General features: G+C 34.5%; 1 protein-coding gene across 3 annotated transcripts in view; it reads right to left on the reverse strand.

The window, feature by feature from the left end:
• Positions 1-21,695, reverse strand: part of Psgef (Protostome-specific GEF) — a 29,620-nt gene extending 7,925 nt beyond the window's left edge. For 2 of the 3 annotated variants that reach the window (XM_072909887.1, XM_072909890.1), the window contains exons 1-7: positions 21,487-21,695; positions 9,470-9,717; positions 8,649-9,271; positions 7,551-8,320; positions 4,169-4,409; positions 1,992-2,046; positions 438-719 (exon numbers count right to left, since the gene is read on the reverse strand). In XM_072909887.1, coding sequence (XP_072765988.1) covers positions 438-719; positions 1,992-2,046; positions 4,169-4,409; positions 7,551-8,320; positions 8,649-9,271; positions 9,470-9,715 — 2,217 coding nt within the window. In that variant the 5' untranslated portion in view covers positions 9,716-9,717; positions 21,487-21,695. The remainder of the gene's footprint in view (positions 1-437; positions 720-1,991; positions 2,047-4,168; positions 4,410-7,550; positions 8,321-8,648; positions 9,272-9,469; positions 9,718-21,486) is intronic. The other variant, XM_072909888.1, reaches the window with a different exon arrangement.
• Between the last annotated feature and the right edge of the window lie 1,042 nt (positions 21,696-22,737).

Here is a 22,737-nt window from a genome sequence, read left to right on the forward strand (position 1 = left end):
CAAGAAGTGACTATGCAAAAATAAATAAAGAAATGTGGAATAAGATTTTATTTTCATATACGAGGCTTTGATTTCGAGAAAATTAATTTTGGAAATTAATATATAATACATTTAATATAATTAATAATATATATCTCTCACTCTTTCTATATATATTAATTATATTAATTTTTACTTAGTTATTTTTTTTAAAAGCAAGAAAATTTTATTCTATATTTTTCATCTACTGTTTTATTTAAGAAAATATTCTTTTTCTTCTTTTGCACAATGATTACCAGGCTATTTTACATATATGTATAATTCAGTACGGCGAGTTCTAAATTATTTTATTGTACTTAATTACACATACACACATCACTTTATGATGTGCTGTAATTTACAAAAATCGAAAGTGAAGTTTGATTAGTTCTTTCTATTTAAAGTCATGGTAAACCTACCTGATTGACCGAAGTTTGTCTTATCAAGCTTCTGGTAATAGTACAAGGTGTTCTGCCACCCTTCGCGGTGAAACCCGGGTGCAGAGGTAAACCTGTGAGTGGATCGACCGGTTCCAACTCCAGGTGTCTCAGATACATCAAATCGTCCGTCCCTGAATTGTTATTATCTAGCTCGCCGTCCTTGGACAATGGCGGCGACACGACGCAATCCTGAGGTACACCCGCGAAAGGGGTGCTTGTGTTTCGGACGGATCCGGATTCTAGAGGGTGCCATGTTGCTTCCTACAAGTCATTCCCGCTCTTTTAGCCCTCCCATGTTCGAAAAATATATATCATTTTTTAAAAACAAATTAATTATTAGAATATTTGACATGAAAAAGTAAAAAAAATTTAACGAAAACTGGCAACGTTTTGTTAAATTTTTGTTAAGAAAAAATTAATTTCCCAAATTTATTACGAATTTAACATTGGCAGATTATACAATTTTGAAACACTAGAAAATTTTATTCAAAATAATTAAGATGGTTGTTTTGAAATATAAATACTAAACAGTAGTAATATATTTCAGTTTAATGGTTATCATTATCATGTCAAGAAATAATATTTATAGTTATTATACGTTACATGATTGAGATTGTCTACTTTAAAGCGAATATTATATAGGGTTTACTCGGATTACTCGGCGAAAGTCAAGTGATCAGATAATGTTCGAGCTCGAGGAAAATTCGATTAACTGTAACTTGAGAGAAAGCTCTGTGTCATCAATATTATGCAGCAATAATTATTTCTTAATATCTAAACTAAATTACAAGCTTTTCGATGAAAGTACCATTTTTTCTTAATATATTCAATTCCTATAAATTGTCTAATATTTTTCTATTAACGTATATTATAATACATTTTGCAAAATATTAATATATTAATATATTATAATGCAGAATACAATATAATAATACGCGAAAGCATGTATTTTATAATATTTATTTCGAGATTTAATAATGCAATTAACGTTTGAAAATATTTCGATCAAGTATCTCGAATAAAGCACTCGAAGTTTCAAGTATAACACTTTCCTGCGAGATAAGATGAGCTCTTCAATGATTTGTAGCAGAAAGAAAAAACTTCCCAGACATCGCTTCAATATTTGAGGGCTAATATAGCAGCAAACTTTAGTACATCCGTTAAGTATATCTTGCATTATATACAGAACGTCCAGACACGTCCAGTATATAACACAAGATATGTTTAAAATAAATCTCACAGCGAACCATCTTCATCGAGACTCTTTTGAATAAATACTTAATATTTTATTTTTCGATATTTACTACTTTTGAGAGAAAAAATAAACTCTTCAATAATTTATAGTAAAAAAAACTTTTGAGAAACGCTAATCTCAGCATACAAGTTCTACTGATATAGCAGTGAACTTTAGTAGAAGTCTAGATGTATTCCGTAGCATACGATATATTTTCTGAGCGCAAGATATACTTTCGAATCGAGGGCGAATATCTCTCGGTCAAATGTCTCGAATAAATAACCGAAAGTGATATTTACCTTATCCTGGGACAGAGGCAGAGGAAGAGTCATGCAGCCCAGCAGCTCGCTACGTCTGAAACAGCCGGGAAATGAGAGACGCATATAAATTTCCGCCTGTCGAAGGAAAGCTGCGAAATGTGCAGATACGTACGTGTAGACGCTCGCAGATATACCGTATATACGAGTAATGTCTTATTCGCACGAGATAACGTAGTATATATACAGCGTGACCGTAATATCTCGCGCACATAGTACGTGAATAGGTAGAGGAGGGAGAGGTGTTAGAAAGATGCACGTGGTATATGTGGTGCGCATGATCTGGGGGAATCGATTCCCCTCCTACCGCAAAAGGGGAACTCGAGTGCCCAGAATTTAGTTTAAATATTCGAATGGACCACATTGACGCGACTTAGAATGCGCAATTTTCTGTATTGTCGAAATTTTGATTTATTTTCAGACTTTCTCTCTTTTAAATCGAGTGTTGTCAAAAGTACAAAAATCGAGAAGAAGAAAATCATAAAACCTTGCGTGATAACAATAATCTATACCTCATACGATGTATATCGAATAAAAAATTCTGTTCGGCATATTTGATACTATATATATAAGTCAATTTTTAATAAAACACAAAACCATTAAAATAAAAATTCATAATTTACATAACATTTTCTTGGCGGAAAATCTCCATATTTGTAAGAAAATATTTCAATTACAAAAATTATAAAACAATTATTATTAAATAAATATATATGCTCGATTATGTTCAAACTATAATGATTCAAATAACATAATTATGTTCAGATACTTGTCTTTGCAAAAACGAAATTTCTTCAAGGCGGCATTTTTCCGATATAAGAATTCCTCGGAACAGCTTAAAATTAGATTGACTACTTCGATTGGATGAATTCAAAGAATAAACAAGCCAAGGCCGTGGCCGAGGCAAAAGGAATCGATCGTCGATCGAATATCGAACGAAACGAATCGCGAAGCGTACAGTGTATTGATGTGTATATATGTAAAAATAAATGTAACAGTGGCTCCGGGGATATAAGTAAACGTAGATTCAAATGGACACACATTATATATGGGAAAGACAGAAAAAATGTAAGACTTGCAAATAAATTTGCCGATTTACTGATATGAATTTCATAAAAATCGATTCTCATGTTACAAATTTTGTAGGACTTTCCCACGCCGCGCCAGTTTTTACTTTGAAAGATAGCTATCTCGTACATGGTACAAGACATCACGTACTTGTTAACTCTCGCGCATTAACGTCATTCACGAGATTTTATCGAAACGAATTAAACGCGGTTGAGTCGCCCCAGATGAGGTTAATTTCTCATCCCTACCTCATGGCCTGGTTGTTATGATTAGCGGAAAAAGAGAGACCAATTATATAATAATTCAAGCTTTATCACGACAACCTTCAACTGCAAACTTAGACTAAAATTTATCGAATTTATTTTGCTATCTTAAATATTTTTTTCTTTTTAAAAAATCGTATTTTACATAAAAATATTTAAAGTAAGTAAATTATATTTACATAAAATTTCTTATACAGTTTAAAGGATTGATACGTAGAATTTTATAAAACTGAAAAGACTTTTTGATAGAAAAAATAATTAAAGGATTAATGATCTCTGTGTGCACCGGTTTGATCCACTACTCTAGAAGAAATCTAAAATTAATCTTTAAAAAATCTCCTTAACTTCTTTGCAAAGTGGATTAAAAATCTTCTTAACTTTTTTGTAAAATAAATTAGATCGTTGTCATCCTAATTAGAATCTTTAATTTGTTTTATAGTTTTTTAATTAATTGTGCATATTGAATTATGCATTTAATTAAACAAATTAAACTATGAAACACATAGTTCTTTAATTAATTGTGCATGATGAATTATGCATGGCGAATATCTTTCTTATTTACGGATTTCTCGCGATTCACAAATTACATTTAATCTTTCTGTAATAAAAATTCGAGGCGCATCGCGTCTTAATAAATAAATAAATTTGTAGACAACAAGATTTGCAAGACGCGTCAGATTTGCTTGAAACTTTATTCGCCCACGATCTGGCGAGATTTACAAATTTAATCTGCGTTTCAGTATCTCGTAAAGCCCATTTCTAACTCTCTTCTCTGTCTTTCTTTCTCTGTCTCTTTCTGTCTTCCCTGTCTTTGCGGAGCATGCTCACCTCGCACGACGATCCCGGTGCCAGACGGCGATATCCAGGGACGTGGGCCTGTGACCGGTGCAGTGACTGTTGTACGCCGGACAGGGTAGTATTAAAGTCTCACGAAATACCGGATTTGGCGTGGCGCGATGAACTGCGGTCCTCTTGACAACTCCTTCACCGCTGGTATTCTTCAAGCTCGCCTTGACGTACGCGTGCACCGGCCCCTCGTACGCCCGCCTCAGATCCTTGCACCTTATCACTGAAAAGAAATTATAAAGTTTAAAAATATAAAATATTTTATTAATATAGCATTGAAATTGTACATATTTCAAAAATATCTAAAAAATACGAATTTTTCTTTGGCGTCATATTTCTTTATGTGTAACTTCGTGATATAGGAAAAAAAAGGAGTGATAATAATGATTATAAAATACACTATGTATAATAGAGTGAAAAATAAGAATTTGGAATATTCTCTTCAAAATAACTTATTCAATTCATTCAATAGATCCTTAAATAAACACAATAATAAAATAGCTAAATCGTGAATATAAAAGTTTGGCTCTTCTTGAATAACTCGAAATGTGAAAGGGTAAAGGAGTGGAGATTCTACAATTGTACTGGCTTTGGCAACCTTTGAGGTTCCTTAGATTTATGTCTTACGATAGGAAAGGAAGGACTGTCCAATAATGTGATGAAACGATCAGCGGACTGTTATGACCTTTGCCCTATTACATTTTCACATCACCTTCGCACTCCGTCTACCTATCGAAGTTTTATCGACTGTAAAACGAAACTATAATATAAAGCTAAATGATCAAACCAAGCAGGAATATTGAAAGTAGTCAAACTTCTTTTAACTTTGATTGACACTTTCGCCGTTGACATCAAGGTCTTAAGTCATTATAACGTAAATCAAGTTTTCTATAGTTGCGTGAAAATAACTGTAGCTATGTTTTCTTTTTAAATAGTAAGAAAATATCAAGGCTGGTGTATATATATATATATATATATATATATATATATATGTATATATAATATTTGAACACGTGTAGCGATGAAGTCTATATGGAGCTACTTTATTGTCAATATTTTCATCTTCATAAATTTTGCTACTATATTTTTTTGCTACTATTATATTTATTTGCTACATGTATAACCGTTTTAATTATGACTGTATTGCTTCACAGTTATTTAACATTTGCAGCATTTATATCATTGCTGTTCTTACATATATTTAAAAACCATTAATGAAAAAAATTTTCGCAATGCAAGATCAGCTCAATTTGAAAGAACATAAATAACAGATCTCATAATAACAGAATTTAATTATTCTTGCATCTGCTTACACATTCTTAAATAAAAATTATAATATTGAATAAAAAAATCTAGTTATACATATAGTATTATGTATACATAGTAGATGTCTACATGTCTAATTTTATGTATTAACTTAACGATTATACTTTTGTTAACAATTTCTTTAAGAGACTATAAAAATTTAAAATATGCTACATTTTTTTTATATTTATTTAAGAAATCTAGAAATACAATTCTAAGTTCAAAAATTTGTTTTATTTTACAATAGTTTTTTGTTTTAGCGCATGCAAACAGCATACATAAATAACTAAATTCTATTTGTTATTTTACAACTATGTTTTTATTTCATTGTAGAAAAAATAATTTAATATCTTTGTTTTAAATATTTAAAATTTTTCTACTTTTCTAAATACTTTTCTAAAAGATTATTATGTCCACAAAACATCAGATTAATTTGTATATAATCGAAACAAAATATTCGTACTCAACCGGATGGAATATTCTCGTCTCTTTACATTGGGGCAAACTTGTCACCGTGCGACGGCACTGCGAAGGCAAGAGAAATCCCGGAGAATCGACGCTTCGGGCTCGCTCTTACGGCTGACTGTACCGCGGAACGCACTACTTGCGCTTGAGAACGTCTGACCGATGCGGCATTCGCCACTGGCTCGCATCGCGCAATCCACTTTCCGGCAATTACGATATTACACACCGTACGACGTCACGATTCGAGTAATCTCAAACGTCTCGACGAGTAGGATGAATTCGCAAGACACACGTTGCCAAAAATAATTCCCTTTTCTGTGCTACAATAAGTAATTAATCACAGTCGTTGTAGTAGATATCCGTGGGAAGAAAATGTTTACACACTAATAATAAGTAGCGCAACTAGCACAAGAAACGCGTTTCTAGACGCCGTGCTCGAGTTCATCCTAACTCACCCACTCACTACCCTCGTACATGAGAATCAAATTTCGGGGATTTTCGGATGACGAGAAAGCATAGGGAAATGTGATGCCACGGAAACTGGCTCCCGCGAGGACCTCGATTGACCGATCCTGCGGAACGATCGCGAGAACGACGCGTCAACCGGATGTGACGTGTCACACGTTCAATACAAGAAGAACGAGTAGTCGGTAGGTATGTCGTTAAGGACCACACGACTGTTTACGTAAGGACAATGCAACAATGATCAATGTCGGAGCTTACTAACCGGAATCGAACCACCGGGAGAATCTGTGAGTTACTGGCACAATGATGCCGTGCACCCCCTCGAAACACCTCCCCCCCCTCTCACAATACATAACTGGCGCATGTCTCGTGGCCGCAAGATTTCAGGACTGTACGAGGGATAGCGAGTTACCCCATAGAAAGTAAAGAATAACGAATATTTTTTTCTTAGAAAAATATGTGTATAAAATGTTAATTAAATTAGAGTAATTAAAATTAATACTAATATTATATTTTTCTATGTCTGAAAAATAAATAAATAAATAAAAATATTAATATTATTTAATATTAATATTAATACAAGGTGTTCGGTAATTACCGCCCCACCTCTCTAGAGCAGATAGAGCAGATCAAACTGAACATAAAAGTCCTCTACCATTTTGCGATTTGCGCAATAATTATTAAATGGTACAGGACTTTTATGTTCAGTTTGACCTGCTCTATCTGCCCTAGAGAGATGGGGCGGTAATTATCGGACACCCTGTATAAGAATATTATTAATATAAATTAATATTAATATTAATGAAAAGAGAATATTAATTAATAAGCAAATTTTATTTTTTGGTTACATATAATATTAATATGAAAAATCAATCAAATAACATTAATGTATTAATATTAATTATTAAAGTATTTTCCACTCATCAGTCAAATGTATAATAATATTGATAATAATTGAGTTAAAATATTATTTTTCGAGAAAAATATACAACAATCTTTAATATATTAATCAAAACAAAATTTTTATTAAAAAGACATCTACTCTATATAAATTTTATTCTCTTCGCTCGAAAACATAATGCATAGTTTGCACTCTGCACGAAACATCTTCAATTTTGCATTTACTCACCTCGAACGTGTATATGCTCTGCCACAAGGGAGCACTCGATTTCTATCGAGCCACAACAGTTAAATCTCGTCGACGGTTCGCTCTCGGGACTAAACTTTAAGCATCTTCTGACAGTCGCGATCAAAGGGACTTCCGGTGTTGTTGATACAGAAGTGGCGAACGATTTCGTGCTGTGCAGGTCATCCGTCATGGACGATTTAGGACTATCGAGATCCCAAAAACCGGTCTTTCTGTCCATGTCCTCCTCCTTGCGATCCTTAGCACCGCAGAAGAACGCCTTCGTGACCGGTAGATGCTTCTCGTCCAATGTCGAATCCAGATCCGTCTCTAACACGAGTTTCTTCACATCCGGATTAACGGCTTCGATCAGCGTATTCTGATTTTCATTTGCCGAGGGACTGCACATTCTCTTGACTCGTTTGCCATCCACCGCTTTATCACCATCCTTTCGTGGACGTTTCCGGCGAATGCCGCGTTGTCTCTTCAGCGTGAACTCACCCTCGAGATCGTTCAACGGTGACGCAAAGGCCCAGGAGATTGGCGAAGGATTCTCTAGGAGTTGACTGACCGACAATATGGAACTCTCGTTGTGCGGCGGCGATTCTTCCTCCATCACCTCGTCTTGCTCAGGAATAATCTCATATATGTGATCCGTCATATTCGAATCAGACTGCTTGTTGCACGACGCTTCTAGAATCTTGTTCCTCTCCTCAGCATTGTTTAGAAGAATCTCCGCCACGGTTTTGCTTCCGAAATTGGCTTCCCGTTCTCTGCATACGTAATTATACATAGTTTTTAATTTGGAAAGATAAATTTCATAATTTTATTAATAAGAATATATTTTTGAAATATCTGCGTGTTTTCCTTTTGCAAATATACACATGTCACAAAAAAATTTCTTAAACTTTAACATTTGCTCTCTCTCTTATAAAATTATCATACCTTTATTTAATTAATTAAAAAAAATAGTAGTGTCAAAAAAAAAAAAAAAAAAAAAAAGAATTAACAAAAATCACACTTTACTTGTTTTTCATTATCAATTTTTAATTACATCATTATTATTTAATCATCTCTTCAATTATTTATCATTGTGCTTACCTATGAAGCACTTCCGTCACGGTGTTATCCATGTTCTCATACTTTGGCAAGTCTTGATCTATGGTGAGACTTGACAACTTGCCGATAAGCGGCGTTTGTCCTTGAATCGTTTTCGGCTTGAAAGGGCTGATTGCCTGAGCAAGTTTCGTGTGATAGGGCGTCCGACATCGCGCATGTATCTTTGTAATCTTCGCCAGCTTCGGCAAATAAGGCGTTTTCACTGATCGCGTCTTTTCCTCGCCGTTCTGCGAATAAATCTTGGTTTTCGTCCCCATGGGCATCGAACCCATCTCCATTACGTCTTCAGGGCTAGTGGCCATTGAAATCTGTTGAAAAAAATCGGAGACGTGCGACTGTAGATTCGCTCGCGCTTCGTTAACGACGTTTTGTGGCAGCTCGCTGTCGCTCGGAAAATTTTTGGCGCGACTATTCATGAAGAGCGTAGGGTCCGTCGGTAGAGTAAGTGCGGTGGAACACTTGCTACCAGGTGGATAATACGTGAGCGGCCCGATATCGGTATCCACTCTGGGCGTGCTTTGATAAAAGCTTTCGGACGTCGTTGAATTTTCCGCTCCCTGTGATACGGATTGATGTTTACTCGATCTCAAATGTGGCTTTGATGCCTGCAAAATATATTATGGAACACGTTTCTTGATAAAAAGGACGCTAGTGTGTGAGAGAGAGGCCACAAGAATTTATATATTTTAATTTCTATAATATTAAAGTATGACAAAACTATCGTACCCTTTTTCGAAAATTAGATTAGTATTTAATAATTTATTACATCTTATTAATGAGAGAGAGAAAAAATTTGAACTTACTGTTACCTGAAAATACGTCCTCAAGTCGGTTCCATGACTCCTGCATCTTCTGCGTCGAGCCGGCGTTGTCTTGGACGTATTCGACACATTCTGAGTAGATGCTTGTCTGGTTCGGCAACTAGCGGAGGTCGGTGGTGTGTTGGACAAGTCTCGGAAAGGCCGGCGGGGTGCCTTGTTCAAGGTGGGCGGACCGTGAGGTGTCGAACTGGTTGCCGACAACGATCTCGAGACCGTCCACTTCAGCATCTCTATAGATAGCGAGCCAGAAGAGAGAATTTTTAAAAAATTTTAAATTTTAAAAATTATTTTTGCAAATTATTTATAACTATAATTTATACAATCGTCGCTAAATTTTATTACAAGCTTTCGTAAAAATCTTCAAAATATAATGATTGTTATTCAGATCTTGTTTTAAGTAAATTACGGATTATAATTTTAAGCAAATTCGTTGAAAGATCTCTTAAGAAGCATTTTATCTGTAAAATTTTCACACTGTTAAATGTAATTATCTTAACCACCTGTTTTAAGCATGAATTTATTTTATAGACATTATCTCCTCCGGAAACCACAAAACAACGATCATTTTGACCCGATCATAAACCCCCACATTTCTCAGTCTATTATATAACATTTCATTAAAGAGCTTTAAAAGTTTAATCCAGCTATTTTCTTCGTACGGAGGAAGTGTAGGGGCCGCACCGACTGTCATTAATTTATGACGTACACGTAATTTATGACGTACGACACATAGAATGGGAAAGGACATGAATGGGGAAAGTCGTTGAGTCTCACTGACAAGTTTCGATAAAGTCGACATCATGTCCGCCTATCTGTCTTCCGGCCGAAGACGACAGGATCGCTTGCGCCTAATTACGTAGGGGGCAGAGATGTGCACGATACGATACACGAAACGCGACAGGAAACCTTGTGACGAAATCGAGTAAAGGAGAAGGAAAGAGAAGTAGAGAAAGATAGAGAGATACACCTGTCGCGACATACGGGAAATAGCGAAACAGGTGAAAGCAGCTATACACCTGAGAGGCGGTTTCACGAATTAGCACTTGTCTAGGCGTGCTTAACGATCCTTTAAACGGCCCTAAAAATTAACGCCAATGCCTCTTTCTCCTTCACCTTCTGCAGCGTAATTTTCTTGTACGAAAAGATTCGAGTGCGCGAGCGCAAGGGGTGAGAAAAACAAGGACGTGGTCGAGCGAACGAACCGAGTTGTTGTTTCGTTTCGCGGTTGTTGCAGCCGTGCATGCAGTCGTTGACTCGCGAAATCGCTGATTCGATTAGCTCGCATGAACGCAAGTCTATCATGGGTGCCGAATTGAGTCGAGGTCTTTCTTTTGAGCGCGATGTTCGCCCCAACTTAGCTGCCGACGATAGTCGATATTTTCGTGAACATTGACATTTCGAACTTAGTTTGACGTCGATTTTACAAATATATTGAAATTTTCACACGTTACATTAATTGATCCGTTTCAAAAAATATCTATTGTACATTTTGCTTTACAGACTAAACTAACAAGAAATCTTTTATTATATTAAATATCTATCTTCAATTTTTAATTTTTGTTTACCAATTTAAAATAAATTATCGCTAACATATAGCCGCACGAAATGTCAAATACATTCATTCACCGACTATCAAAAATGTCATACTAACAAAATTAAAATGCCCCAACTAATATCAATACATATTTCCAACATTATGTTCAAACATATGATCATTTTATATCGTAAAATATTTCTATTAAATTACATAAAAACATTTTTATATACTTATTATTTTGCCTTCAGTTTCAATATTAGATTTTAAACAGGATCTAAAATTACGTACATTGAAAATTAAAAGCATACAAAAGGATATGCTACATGTGCATTCAAAAGATCCTGATTTTGATCTTGACCTTGGAGGAAATCCCTCTGAAAAATCACGCAGGCAAAATTGCGTCCCCGGCACCGCACCGGGATAAAAACGGTGGCAGCAGCACCAGCAGCAGCAGGTTTTCACTTTTAACGGTTCGCCGAGGGGGGGTGCGGCGCATTGTACTAGCTAGGTATAAAAATGCATTCATTTGCATACAGGCTGTTGCCATGCTGCGCATGGTCTCGTGCCCTGCACTCTTTCGCGCGCGCGCTCGCGTATGTCTGTCGCGACAGACACTATTACCATCACCACTACCACTATCACTGCCACCACCACCGACCTACGCGCTCGTAAAACGGTCTGGGCACCTGCCCATATGGTGATGAAACGCGCGCAGTGGGTCCCATCTGGTATCGCTCGGCCCAGCGCTAGGTGGAAACCCGATGTCGATATGTAATGAAAATGATGATTATCTGACGTCTATGCGAAGTATACTCAACGTACTTTGTCAGGAGAAAGTCTTGAAGTTTATAAAGTACACAGTAATATCATGCCTTTCATACAGAATATCAGAATATGAGAATATGAAAGGGCGATTGTAGTTTTGAAATTTGGCATTTAATTCTATACATGATGTGTCTATTATATATATTTTTAAATTCATGCACATTTATTTTCATTATTCACATTTTTTTAAATAATATATAAAGTCGAATTACATGTGTGTAAATATTGTATATGTTACTACATATTTAATTATGTATATCTTTTTTTAAATTATTATTCGATTATTAAAAAAAAATATATTTTTAGAATTTAATACAGAATTGAAGATCTCTTTCATAAATCAATAAGTATTTGTATAAAAATTCAGATTTGTAGGCGATAAATGCACATACAACTATCAAAAAAATTTAATGATAAAAATTTTGACTTTTTCTAAAAGAAAAAAAAATCAATTATAAAAGCCGTTACAAAGCCATTTTCTTAATGAACTTCCGGAGATTTTAAGCAACATGTGGTTTCTCTCAACGCCCGTAAGTGGTAAATCGTGCTGGACAAAATGATATGCAGATTACTTAAAACCTTCGGAATGTTCGTCACAACGAATCTGTCTCGCATGAGTAAGTACAAGTAGCGGCGACGAAAGGCATAATTGTTTGCATTATTAGACGCTAGTTCGTCATTTGCAATAAACGGGATACGACAGACTGCACCTGTGGTAAAACATTTGTTTCCGTCTGTTTCCGGTTTGCAACTATAGTACGCAACAAATTATAATAGGTATACACTAAATTATATACCTAACATTCTACTGTTCGTACGTTTGAATGGAAGGCTTCACGTGTGTGTGTGTGTGTGTGTGTGTGTGTGTATGTTTTTATATTTTACGAGAGGGATACGAAGACGGTGACATTGTGAATTACAGACTTGACTAGAAAAAGACTGTAAACATTACATTTTCACTAAAATATCTTTTCGTTGGAAAGGAACATTTTCGTCGGGTTTAATACTATAAACTATGGTTAAAGCTATAAAAGAAATTATATATTATATGGACGGCTTTCTGCAGAAAGGAACCAACCTACAAAAATAAATAAACTAAGATCTTGAAACATTTAAAACAAAATGTTACAAGCTCTCAGTTTATTGATTTTTCCTCTCTGTCTCTCTGGGTTAGTTTTTTTCCGCAGAAAATTGTCCGTAATTACAATTTTATATAAATTTTATAACAATTTTATTTATTCCGTTATTTAATGTCATCTTCTCTCGAAAACATTCCGTATAAATTCAAATTTTTCCAAATTATAAAAACTTATGTTTTGAAAAAAAAATTAACTACGTTATAATCAAATATTAAATTTTCAAAGGACATTTAAAAAACAATGATATTAATATTATGAAGCTATCTATCTTTGCGATCAAATTATATTGCCGTCATCGCGATAAGCCTCTTCTCGAAGAATAATCACAGCAGATAGGAATCTATTAATTCGATTAGACACGCCACCTGCGTTCGAATACAATATCTTTCCTTTTGAGAGCCGCGCCGTGACTCCGATAGAGGTTCAGTTAGAATACCCATGGCGCTCTTTATTAAACGGGGCCCAGGGGTCCGTCGTCGTAATTACGAGTGTGCAGTAAATCTTAAGAGTCTACTATATATACGATATAAATAAAAGGGGAGGTTATTGTATGGTTCACCTGTGAATATTATCGTTTCATCTAATCTGCCTCACGAATAAGCCGCCGCTGTGAAAAGTGGTAACTTTTATATTTTCGCATCGGTAATAGAAACTAAACAAGTGTAAGATGCTACAGAGTAGTTTCAGAAATTCACTTTTAATCACTTTCAATATTTTCTAATTTGCTTATAAATGATTAGCAAACAAGTGGAAGAAGACATTTTTTTCAAATATATAAACACAATAATCTTTAAGATGGCTTATCAACTCGAAATTTATATTAATGTATCTCAATATTTTTATTATTAAAAATTAATTCAAAATTTCTTCAGGTATATCTCTGTTTCATCTTTCGCCGATTGGAATATTTCAATTTCGAGTTATAGAAACAAGTGCACAAAGCGTCGCGGTGCTGCGACGCTAAATTATGCTGCGGCATTTCGATTCCCCGTATACACAACTCTTTTATAGGCCTATAAGGTGTTCGCACGAGGTGGATTACGTCGTTTGAGGTCACGTTGCGAATGCAAGAATTGTCCCCACAACGAGCAGCCTGGAATAACAACATCAGGGCCCCTTATACTCGTCCCGTGAGTCCCTTCCTCGCTTCTATTCCCGCAAGATGCAAGGCGGGATCGACCTCGTTCCTGTGTGCTACGGAAAATGAACAAAACGGAACGACGGTTGAAACCTTGACATGCTTGCAAGCACATAGTCGACAAGAACCCTCTCGTCCATATAATATATACTATAAAAACTGTTTTTAATAAGAAAGAAGGAGAGTTGTGATTCAAAGAAGTAAACGAAATTGATCAAGGGTTGAATCTTGCTTGTGTTTTTCTAAGCGGGTCCTTTCTAGTCATGAAGAAAGCTCATTTGCAAATTCTCCATCTGTTACATAAAGCTTGAAAAGTTGCATAAAAATTTAATTATATGTCTGATATATTTTTGGAATCAAATTTAAATTTATCTAATAATCTCTCCTTTTGCTTAAACTTATCTGATCAACTCTTCTTATTATTTTATTACAATAGATAATCAAATATTATTAATTATTTATTCAAAATAGATTTCAATCAAATTTTAATTTAGGATTTCAGACATTTTTATATTTAATGCTGGAAACCTAAATGTCAAATTATATTTTTTCTCTAAAAAATTATTTTATACGTGTTGATAGAATGAGCACGTATAATAGAGACACACATAATAGCCATCCGTCCCAAATGGATAAAGATCAGATGTGAGAGAATGAGCAAGGAACGTTTTCGATCCTTTCTCCTTCCCGGCGTTAATAATCACTTGTTGTTGGGACCGCACGAGACTAATGGTAACTGCGGCGCGGAAACCGCCGTCATAATGCAGATTATTCACGGCTCAAGAGAAAGAGAGAGAGAGAGAAAGAAAAAAACGATGCCATTAACAATCTTGACGCGCCTTTCGTCTCAACATGACATAAGGAAAATAAAAAATGTTCCGAAAAATGGTATAATCAGATATATGATATTTACAAGATGGAGAGAGCAAGAGAGAGAGAGAGAGAGAGAGAGAGAGAGAGAGAGAAGGAGCAGAAAGAGGAGGAGAGGAAAAAGAGATGTGTGGCTTTATGTAATAATAACTGACAAATAGTTTGCAAATTTTAGGATCAATCTCGACTTTCGTCTTATATGCTCTTAAAAGAGTTGGTCAATAAATAATCGATAAAATTGAAAAGAGTTATATAATTTATGTAATATTTGTAAGAATGCTACATTTATCTTCTGCATTTATTTAATAGACATGTCCATATCTAGCTTGAGATGGTTCATGGAAAACCTGCGTAGGAAAATGTAACATCTATATCTCAAAATCAGTTTTAAAAATCTTATATTAAGAAGCAATTAAAGTTTTTTGAAATTCTTTAACGGTAACTTGAAGATAGTACATTTATCTAGCTATAGGTAATACATTTTTATTTTTCTCTCTTATTTTATTTTTTAATACAAAAAATTATGTATCCAATTGACTCCTATACATTTTTACAACAGATCCTAAAGGAATCTTACACATGTATAAAAAACAACGATATTCTCATATATATTATTACAAAATTATTATAGTTTATCTCGAATTTTTCACCTAATCTAGGTGATAAATAATAATCTTGCCAATCTTCTCTAAATAAAAATGAAAGAATTATTTTATATACTTTTTTTTAATTTTTAAACAAATATTAATAATAAGTATTAAAATAATATTTTTGTAATTAAATATTATATTAAAAATCTATTCTTCCGCGGATATATATGTATATTATCTACTTGCTTTCTGTAAAAATTAATTCGCAAAAAGACGTTTATAATAATATTTAATTGCTTCTTATTAAAAAAGAAAGATATTAATTTATTTGGTTTGTGAGGAAACTTTTTTCTCTTTTTTCCTTTAATCTTTGATATAGTCTCACATATAATTATATGTAATTAGAATAATTTTAAAAATCATAGGATATCATACACATTTCTATGCGATGCACATACAAATTATTTGCTTATTTTATTCTCATATGAACATTTCATACACAGTATTAATACTCTCGATAAAAATATCTGATAAAAATCCATATAGAGAGAGATATCACATAAAATTTAAAATAATATTAAAAAGTTGTCGTTGGTGAAAAAAACTCCGAATTGTCCCTTTCTCTGTCCATCTTTCCCTTTCTCGCCAGAATATCCTGGGAGCTTGCGAGAAAGGGGGAGGACAGCTGAGAGAAGCTCGTGTGTACCCGATTTCTTTTCAGGACCGCGCAAACAATCGTGCGCGACCTTACATATGCAAACACGCGCGCCGAATGTCGCTTACGTCGAACAAAAAGTCTCCGTCGGCTCACACGGAGATTTGAAGTACTTCGATGTCACGGGGGATAGGGGGGAAGGGAAACATGTATATTACCTTTTTTTATCAATTTATTTGGACCTACTCGAGAATGTTTCCAAAATCAAAGTCTTTTTTCATGTGGTTTCTTTATTTATTATTTGAACCGCCGAGATAAAATGGCTTGAGATATTCTGGCGGTATAATGAATTCTATAATAAACTAATGTATCATAATATCGCAAGATGAAATTGCACTTGTCAAAATGATCTTTGTAAACTATATAGAATAAGATTTGGAACAATTTAATGCATTAAAGAAAGTATTGAATTTAATTTACTCGCAAAGTCTTCGAGAACTTATATAAAAAATTATATATCCAATGAAAAATTAAAAAAATATTCTTTGCATAAAATATTTAATAAAATATTTTTTTTATAACTGAATTTATTTATTTGTGTTTTGATAAATGAATTTATTTTTTTAAATTTTTACTAAAATTGATAAATAAAAATGCACTTTCGAGTCGTTAATATCTGCATCGATATCTGACAAGAGTTATTTGTGAAACATATTTTACACATTAAATATTAAAATTGATAAAAAATACATAAAAGCATGAATTGTATATCGTTTATAGAAACGAGAGCGTGATACTTTAATGCTGCTGAATATGAATACTATCTTATCATTTATCACTTGTTTCAATATTTAATAAATAACTTACAAGTAACGCATTTGTAACTGTCAAACATCTCGAGAGCGATAAGAAACTGTAAATAACAATTTTGCTATCGTTTTTAAACATTTAAAATTTCAACACCAAGGCTTCTAAAAAGGGTTACATACAAAAGAGCTATATGAAACTTATCGAAATATTGATAACAAAAATACATCCAAGGCAACTTAGCCACTTTGTGGAAGAAAAATAACGGCTGTTAACCGTTTCAGACATGAGAGAAACTCCAAATTCTCCACCGGAGAAGATTCTCGAGATCCGCTAAAAGAAGCGGGGAAAAGAAAGGCAGGTGGAGGCTTCATACCTAATTCTTTTCCACATTATCACAGACACGCGGACAAGAGTGTGCATGTACCCTTATATACACATATACACACACGAGTATTCTAAGCCGCGAGCCGTTCCCGAAAATGTTCTATTCATCGGCCCCCTTTTCTTCTGGGGCCTTCCCCCACTTTGATTCCTCACATACACACTTTTTCTCTCTCTTTCTTTCTCTCTTTCTCTCTCCTCGACTAAGCTTCAAGACTCAGTTCTGATTTATATTGGATTGACCCCGGGTGCACCTTTTGCTAGCGCCATTTTCTCGAAATGCTCTCCGTACGGGGAGGAGGGTGGTTTTCGGGGACTCAACCGACGACAATCAAAGCCGCATTCACTCGCTGCTACTCGCCTCGGCAGGAACAGGGAGAGATTAGGGGAACGAAGTTTGGCAACGAGAAGGAAGGAACGTCTAAAGAGAAAACATATCGTATATGACAGAGGAGAAAGAGAAAAAAAGGGAAAGAAAGGACAGACGCTAGGCCCGCGCGTTATTTGGAGCACACCTGTCCCTTCGATGATCGCACACGTTCTCATATCGCACATTTCTCTATCATCCGTCCATCTGAGCCACACGCATTCCCCATAAAAATGACATCTCGCGATTATTCATGATTATTTGCAGTTTTTGAATTTCGTGAAGATGCATAATTTTGGACTTTTGTGATCATTTTAAATTCTATTAAATATAAGTTTGGAAAATTTTTAAAATTATAGAATTATAGAAAAATTATAGAATTTTTTAAATTGTCGAAGCCTTAGAATTTATCTTAAGAAAAATAAAAACAAAAATTATTTTTTTAATTATGATAATATTGAGATTGCATTTTTTTAACACATATATAAATTTATTTATATTTATTTATGATATTTTATATTAAAATATACTTAATAGTATATTATATTTATAACAATTCTAATTTATAAGATTAGAATTTAGGCACATGCGCATAACTGACGAAACATATCTTCTCTTAAGATTGTAAATCATTTTGATATACCTTAAGTTATTCAGATTTAAATTCATGGTCCATTATGTATTCTGCTCGTTATGTTACGTATTCCATTATGGACGTGGATCTTAAATATATCGTGATGTACCGGCCGGGAGGAGCCAAAGTGGAATCTAATTTTCTAGATACGATCCACTCGACGAGAAATGCAAGAGTTTGTACGAAGCAGGCGGCTGGCCGACCCATCAAACGAGAAGAAAGACCCACGGCCGAAAGGAGAACAAATGCGGAGGTCGATCGAGAATAAACTGGAAACTCGCGAATTGCGAGCGTACGATGTCTCTCACACAGACGCGCACGCACGCGTGTGTACACATACACACACACACACACACACATACGTCCAAATCCTTCGGAAGACTTCCGAAGGACGAGACTCGAAAATAAGGCAGGAACAATGACGAGGAAACGAGTCCTGGCAACGACGTCCGACGGGCATTTAAATGGCGGAACGCGCCGAACCCGAGAAAAGACTCTTCGAGGTGGACCCACGAGGTTCTCCATCACCATCGACGCGGGGAAGTTTGTATAGGACCCATGAAACTGGCCTTCTTTTCAGCCACCGCCACCTTTCTCCTCCTCTTGTCCCCCTTTCTCGCCGTCGTCTTGCGAAATCTCCCCACCTCGCTGGCAGATGTACGCGCGAGGGACACGCGTGTGTTTGCCCCTTCCTCCCTTTCAGTCCCGTGGGCCCCGCGTGTCACTCCGATCAAAAAGGACTGTCTTACAATTAGACGAGGTTCTAACATCGCTCTCGAGGGCGCACTTGTCCTTTGTTCGACCGGTCGACCGGGCGAGGAGAGAGAGAGAGAGAGAGAGAGAAGCCCGGTTCTTACTTTTCGGACACTCCTCAACGACTCCCGATCTTTTTCTCCCCCTGCGCCTCCGCGATTTCGCTCGCGAGGCCGATCACGTTTTCGCATGGTGCCCACGATTTTGCATCGTGAATAGAAACGACCGTAAGCTCATGTCCGGCGAATTTAGAAACTCAACCCTATTTTACATTAACTCTCTTAGTGTTAGGGGGACACTTATTATTATATGATAATGCAAGTAAATCGATAATACGAAATTATTCTTCAAAATAATTTTGCATTATTTTGCAGTGAATAAAAGTGAAGCCAATTGTAAGTTTATATATGGAAAATTCAAAAATTTAATTTGACTTTAAATTAATCTTTTGTCTCAATACTTTAAGAAATTATTAAATAAGTAAGATAAAAATGCATATATACAATATATTTTTTGTATGACATTTTGTATTGAGCGGGTAAATAAATTTAAATAATAGATATATGTCTTCACAAATTTATATATATAAGGATTATAATCCTTTTCTAAATTATTTTTTAATAAATTATAAAATTCTATAAAGAGACTATATAGACCAGTTAGAAATAATTTTTAAATTCTACGTGTAACTATTTTGCAAAAAGAAACCTTTGTGAAAGATTCTGTAATCTTATTATCATATAATAATAAATCTGCGCTTCTTTCCGATTGAAATACATAGGGATAGAATCAATCAAAGAATCTAGTAAAGGGGCTGCGCATCACATTTTTCACAGGCAGATGTTAATCATACATAGGGGCGGAAATAAATCAATCACATCTTGTACGTCAATGGAGTTCGAATTCCAATTAATGATCATCTTTTTATATATAATAGTAAGATCGATTTTTATATTAATTTCAGCCCACTAATTCAACTTTCATTCGCTAAAAACGAATCTAGTCAAAGGATACGCTTGATCGCGTTAAAGATCAATGATCCATGAAAATCCGAAATAAAGGTAGTTCCCGAATAATTTGCATAAAAATTAGTTCATAGATTTTTGTCTAAGAAAGTGATAAACAATCGCACATGATCAATCATCACGACCGATTAATGACAAGTAAAAGGAGGACAATAACAAGCAAAGAAACTTGCGAAGACGAGAAAATACGTAAAAAGCAAAAAAATAAATACAGCGTCGCACCCTTTTCAATCATGCATAATGACTGCAGTGTGCACCATTGTTTCACCGGTAAATTTCAAGTCTGACAAGAGATATAACCGTTGAGCAATTAAGCGATCGTTTACTCCCTCAAACAGAGGGGTCATGAGATTTCTGATGTAAATGGGGTAGCGAAGTGCGACTTTCTGACGTTTGGGAAAAGCACTGGATAATATGACACTTACTAAAATTTTCGAAATGCACTTTTGTTGATAGATATTTTTTTTAATAATTTCACGATGTTATAAAAAATATATTAATATTAATCCATAAAATGTTTAATTATGCATTTACTTAAATACTATAAAACAGAAAAAAAACATTGTCTCTTAAACTTAATTTAGTCAAAAAAATAGAGTATAGAGGATGAATTAATTTAATTATTGTATTATATATAATTACATCATTACGTGTCTAATACACTAAAAATAAAAATTTATGCTCATTTGTGCAATTAAATTTTGAATTAATTATAGAATTAAGATTTAAAATGACATAAGTTTCTATTTTCTTTTGAAAGTTTTAACTACATTGATTATTTTGGTATTTAAATTCCAAAATAAATCTTTGACTAAAGTAGAATTCATATACATTTGAAATTAATTTTCCAGTAAAATTTTGTTATCTATTCAAAATTTAATCAATCGAAATTGATTCTTAATTAATAAAGCTACTGAATTTAGATATTTTTAAAATTATTCAGTCGGTTATATTTCTAAAAAATACAGATATGTCTGAAATTTAATGAAAACGTATAATGAAATTATTGCTATGTATAATTCTTAGTTCTAAATTATTACGTTTAATAAAAACAGTTAAAAATGTACAAAAAAATATTTTTTTAACAGAGCAAAACAAAAGTGGCAAATTTACAAATTTATATTCTTTTTGCATTCTTTCGAGAGAATACATTTTTACCTCCCACTAATCTCGAAGATCGCACTTTGACCTTTATACTGATCTTCACAAAACCGGTCAGCACTCACGATCTTTCTGTGGTATGAAAAAAAAGAACGAACGAAACTGGTTACTCACTGCGTCCTTAACGCCGAGAAGTTCAGCTAAACATCCGATATAGGAACCGATAACGTATCACTTTTTCGAGAACACAGTGTTCCACATAGCACGATTACAGTCCGATTTTTAATCGTCGACACTGTTCAAGTCACGTTCGAAATATCGTGAGGCACCGAGGTGTCGGTAACGTGGCACTTCAACGGCCGCCACTACACTGACGAGGTGGGGTGAGAACCGGGGCCTTATGTAGAAGGGGTCCCTAGGTGAACCCACGGAACAGGAGAGACTAATTCGCTATCTTTCTTTCTCCTGCTCTAACCGCAGTTCTCTCTGTCCCTCTCATATCGATTCCCCTTCTTCAAACCTGACTTGACCACATCGGCCAGTCTAATCGCGCCAGGCAAAGATCTTTGGTATCAACAGTGTCGATGAATTTCTCAATTTACTCATATTTTTTCAGCTTTTCGTATTTAAATGAATGAATGAATGTTACGCTAATAAATCTTGATTTATTCTGTAAAATTTTTATGTCTCATTATCTCTGAATTAACAAACAAAAAGCTCTTTGTTGAACGATATTTTTTGTAGAATACTATTATAATCAAATACATAATAATAAAACAATTATGTAAATGGAGTTCCGCCAAAGACATAAGTCACTCGTTTCGCACACGCTAAAATTACTCAGTTGACCGCGAATAAGCAAAAGCCTTTATTATTTTACGATCACCAATATCACGAACGATACTTTGAAAAGACACGAAGATTTATACAACGGATTCTGAGATGCCACAAGGAGAAGTTCTTTGTGAACTCTGCGGCACGTGCCAAGGACACCCGTCGCTTCCTTTCTTCGTTCACCATTCAGCGAGCCCAATTACTCGGACAAATTTCTTATACGCTCCTGACGGCAGCCTAGATCCTTTAAATCCAAGATTTTTGTCGAATCCCTCACGATTCATTGATCCGATGATAATTGTGTGTGTGCGTGTATTTGTTTGCGATAGTTATTCTAGCTAAAAATTAATATCATTTGAGAAAATTTTTTATTTTTTTTTTCTATCTATTCGTAACATATATATCGAAATTCCGTCACAAAACGATTGATAATTAACGGCGATGAGATCGGACAAGCTTAGAAACAAGGTTTTCCTAAATAAGTACTTACTCCACGAAAATTGTTAGAATTTTTTTGTTAAGACAATATTTTGTTGAAATATAAACTATACAAATATTTAAGAATTCAAATTTAAAATCTATACGATATAT

Source organism: Anoplolepis gracilipes, chromosome 17 (assembly GCF_047496725.1).
Source record: "Anoplolepis gracilipes chromosome 17, ASM4749672v1, whole genome shotgun sequence".
Classification (NCBI taxonomy): Eukaryota; Metazoa; Arthropoda; class Insecta; order Hymenoptera; family Formicidae; genus Anoplolepis; species Anoplolepis gracilipes.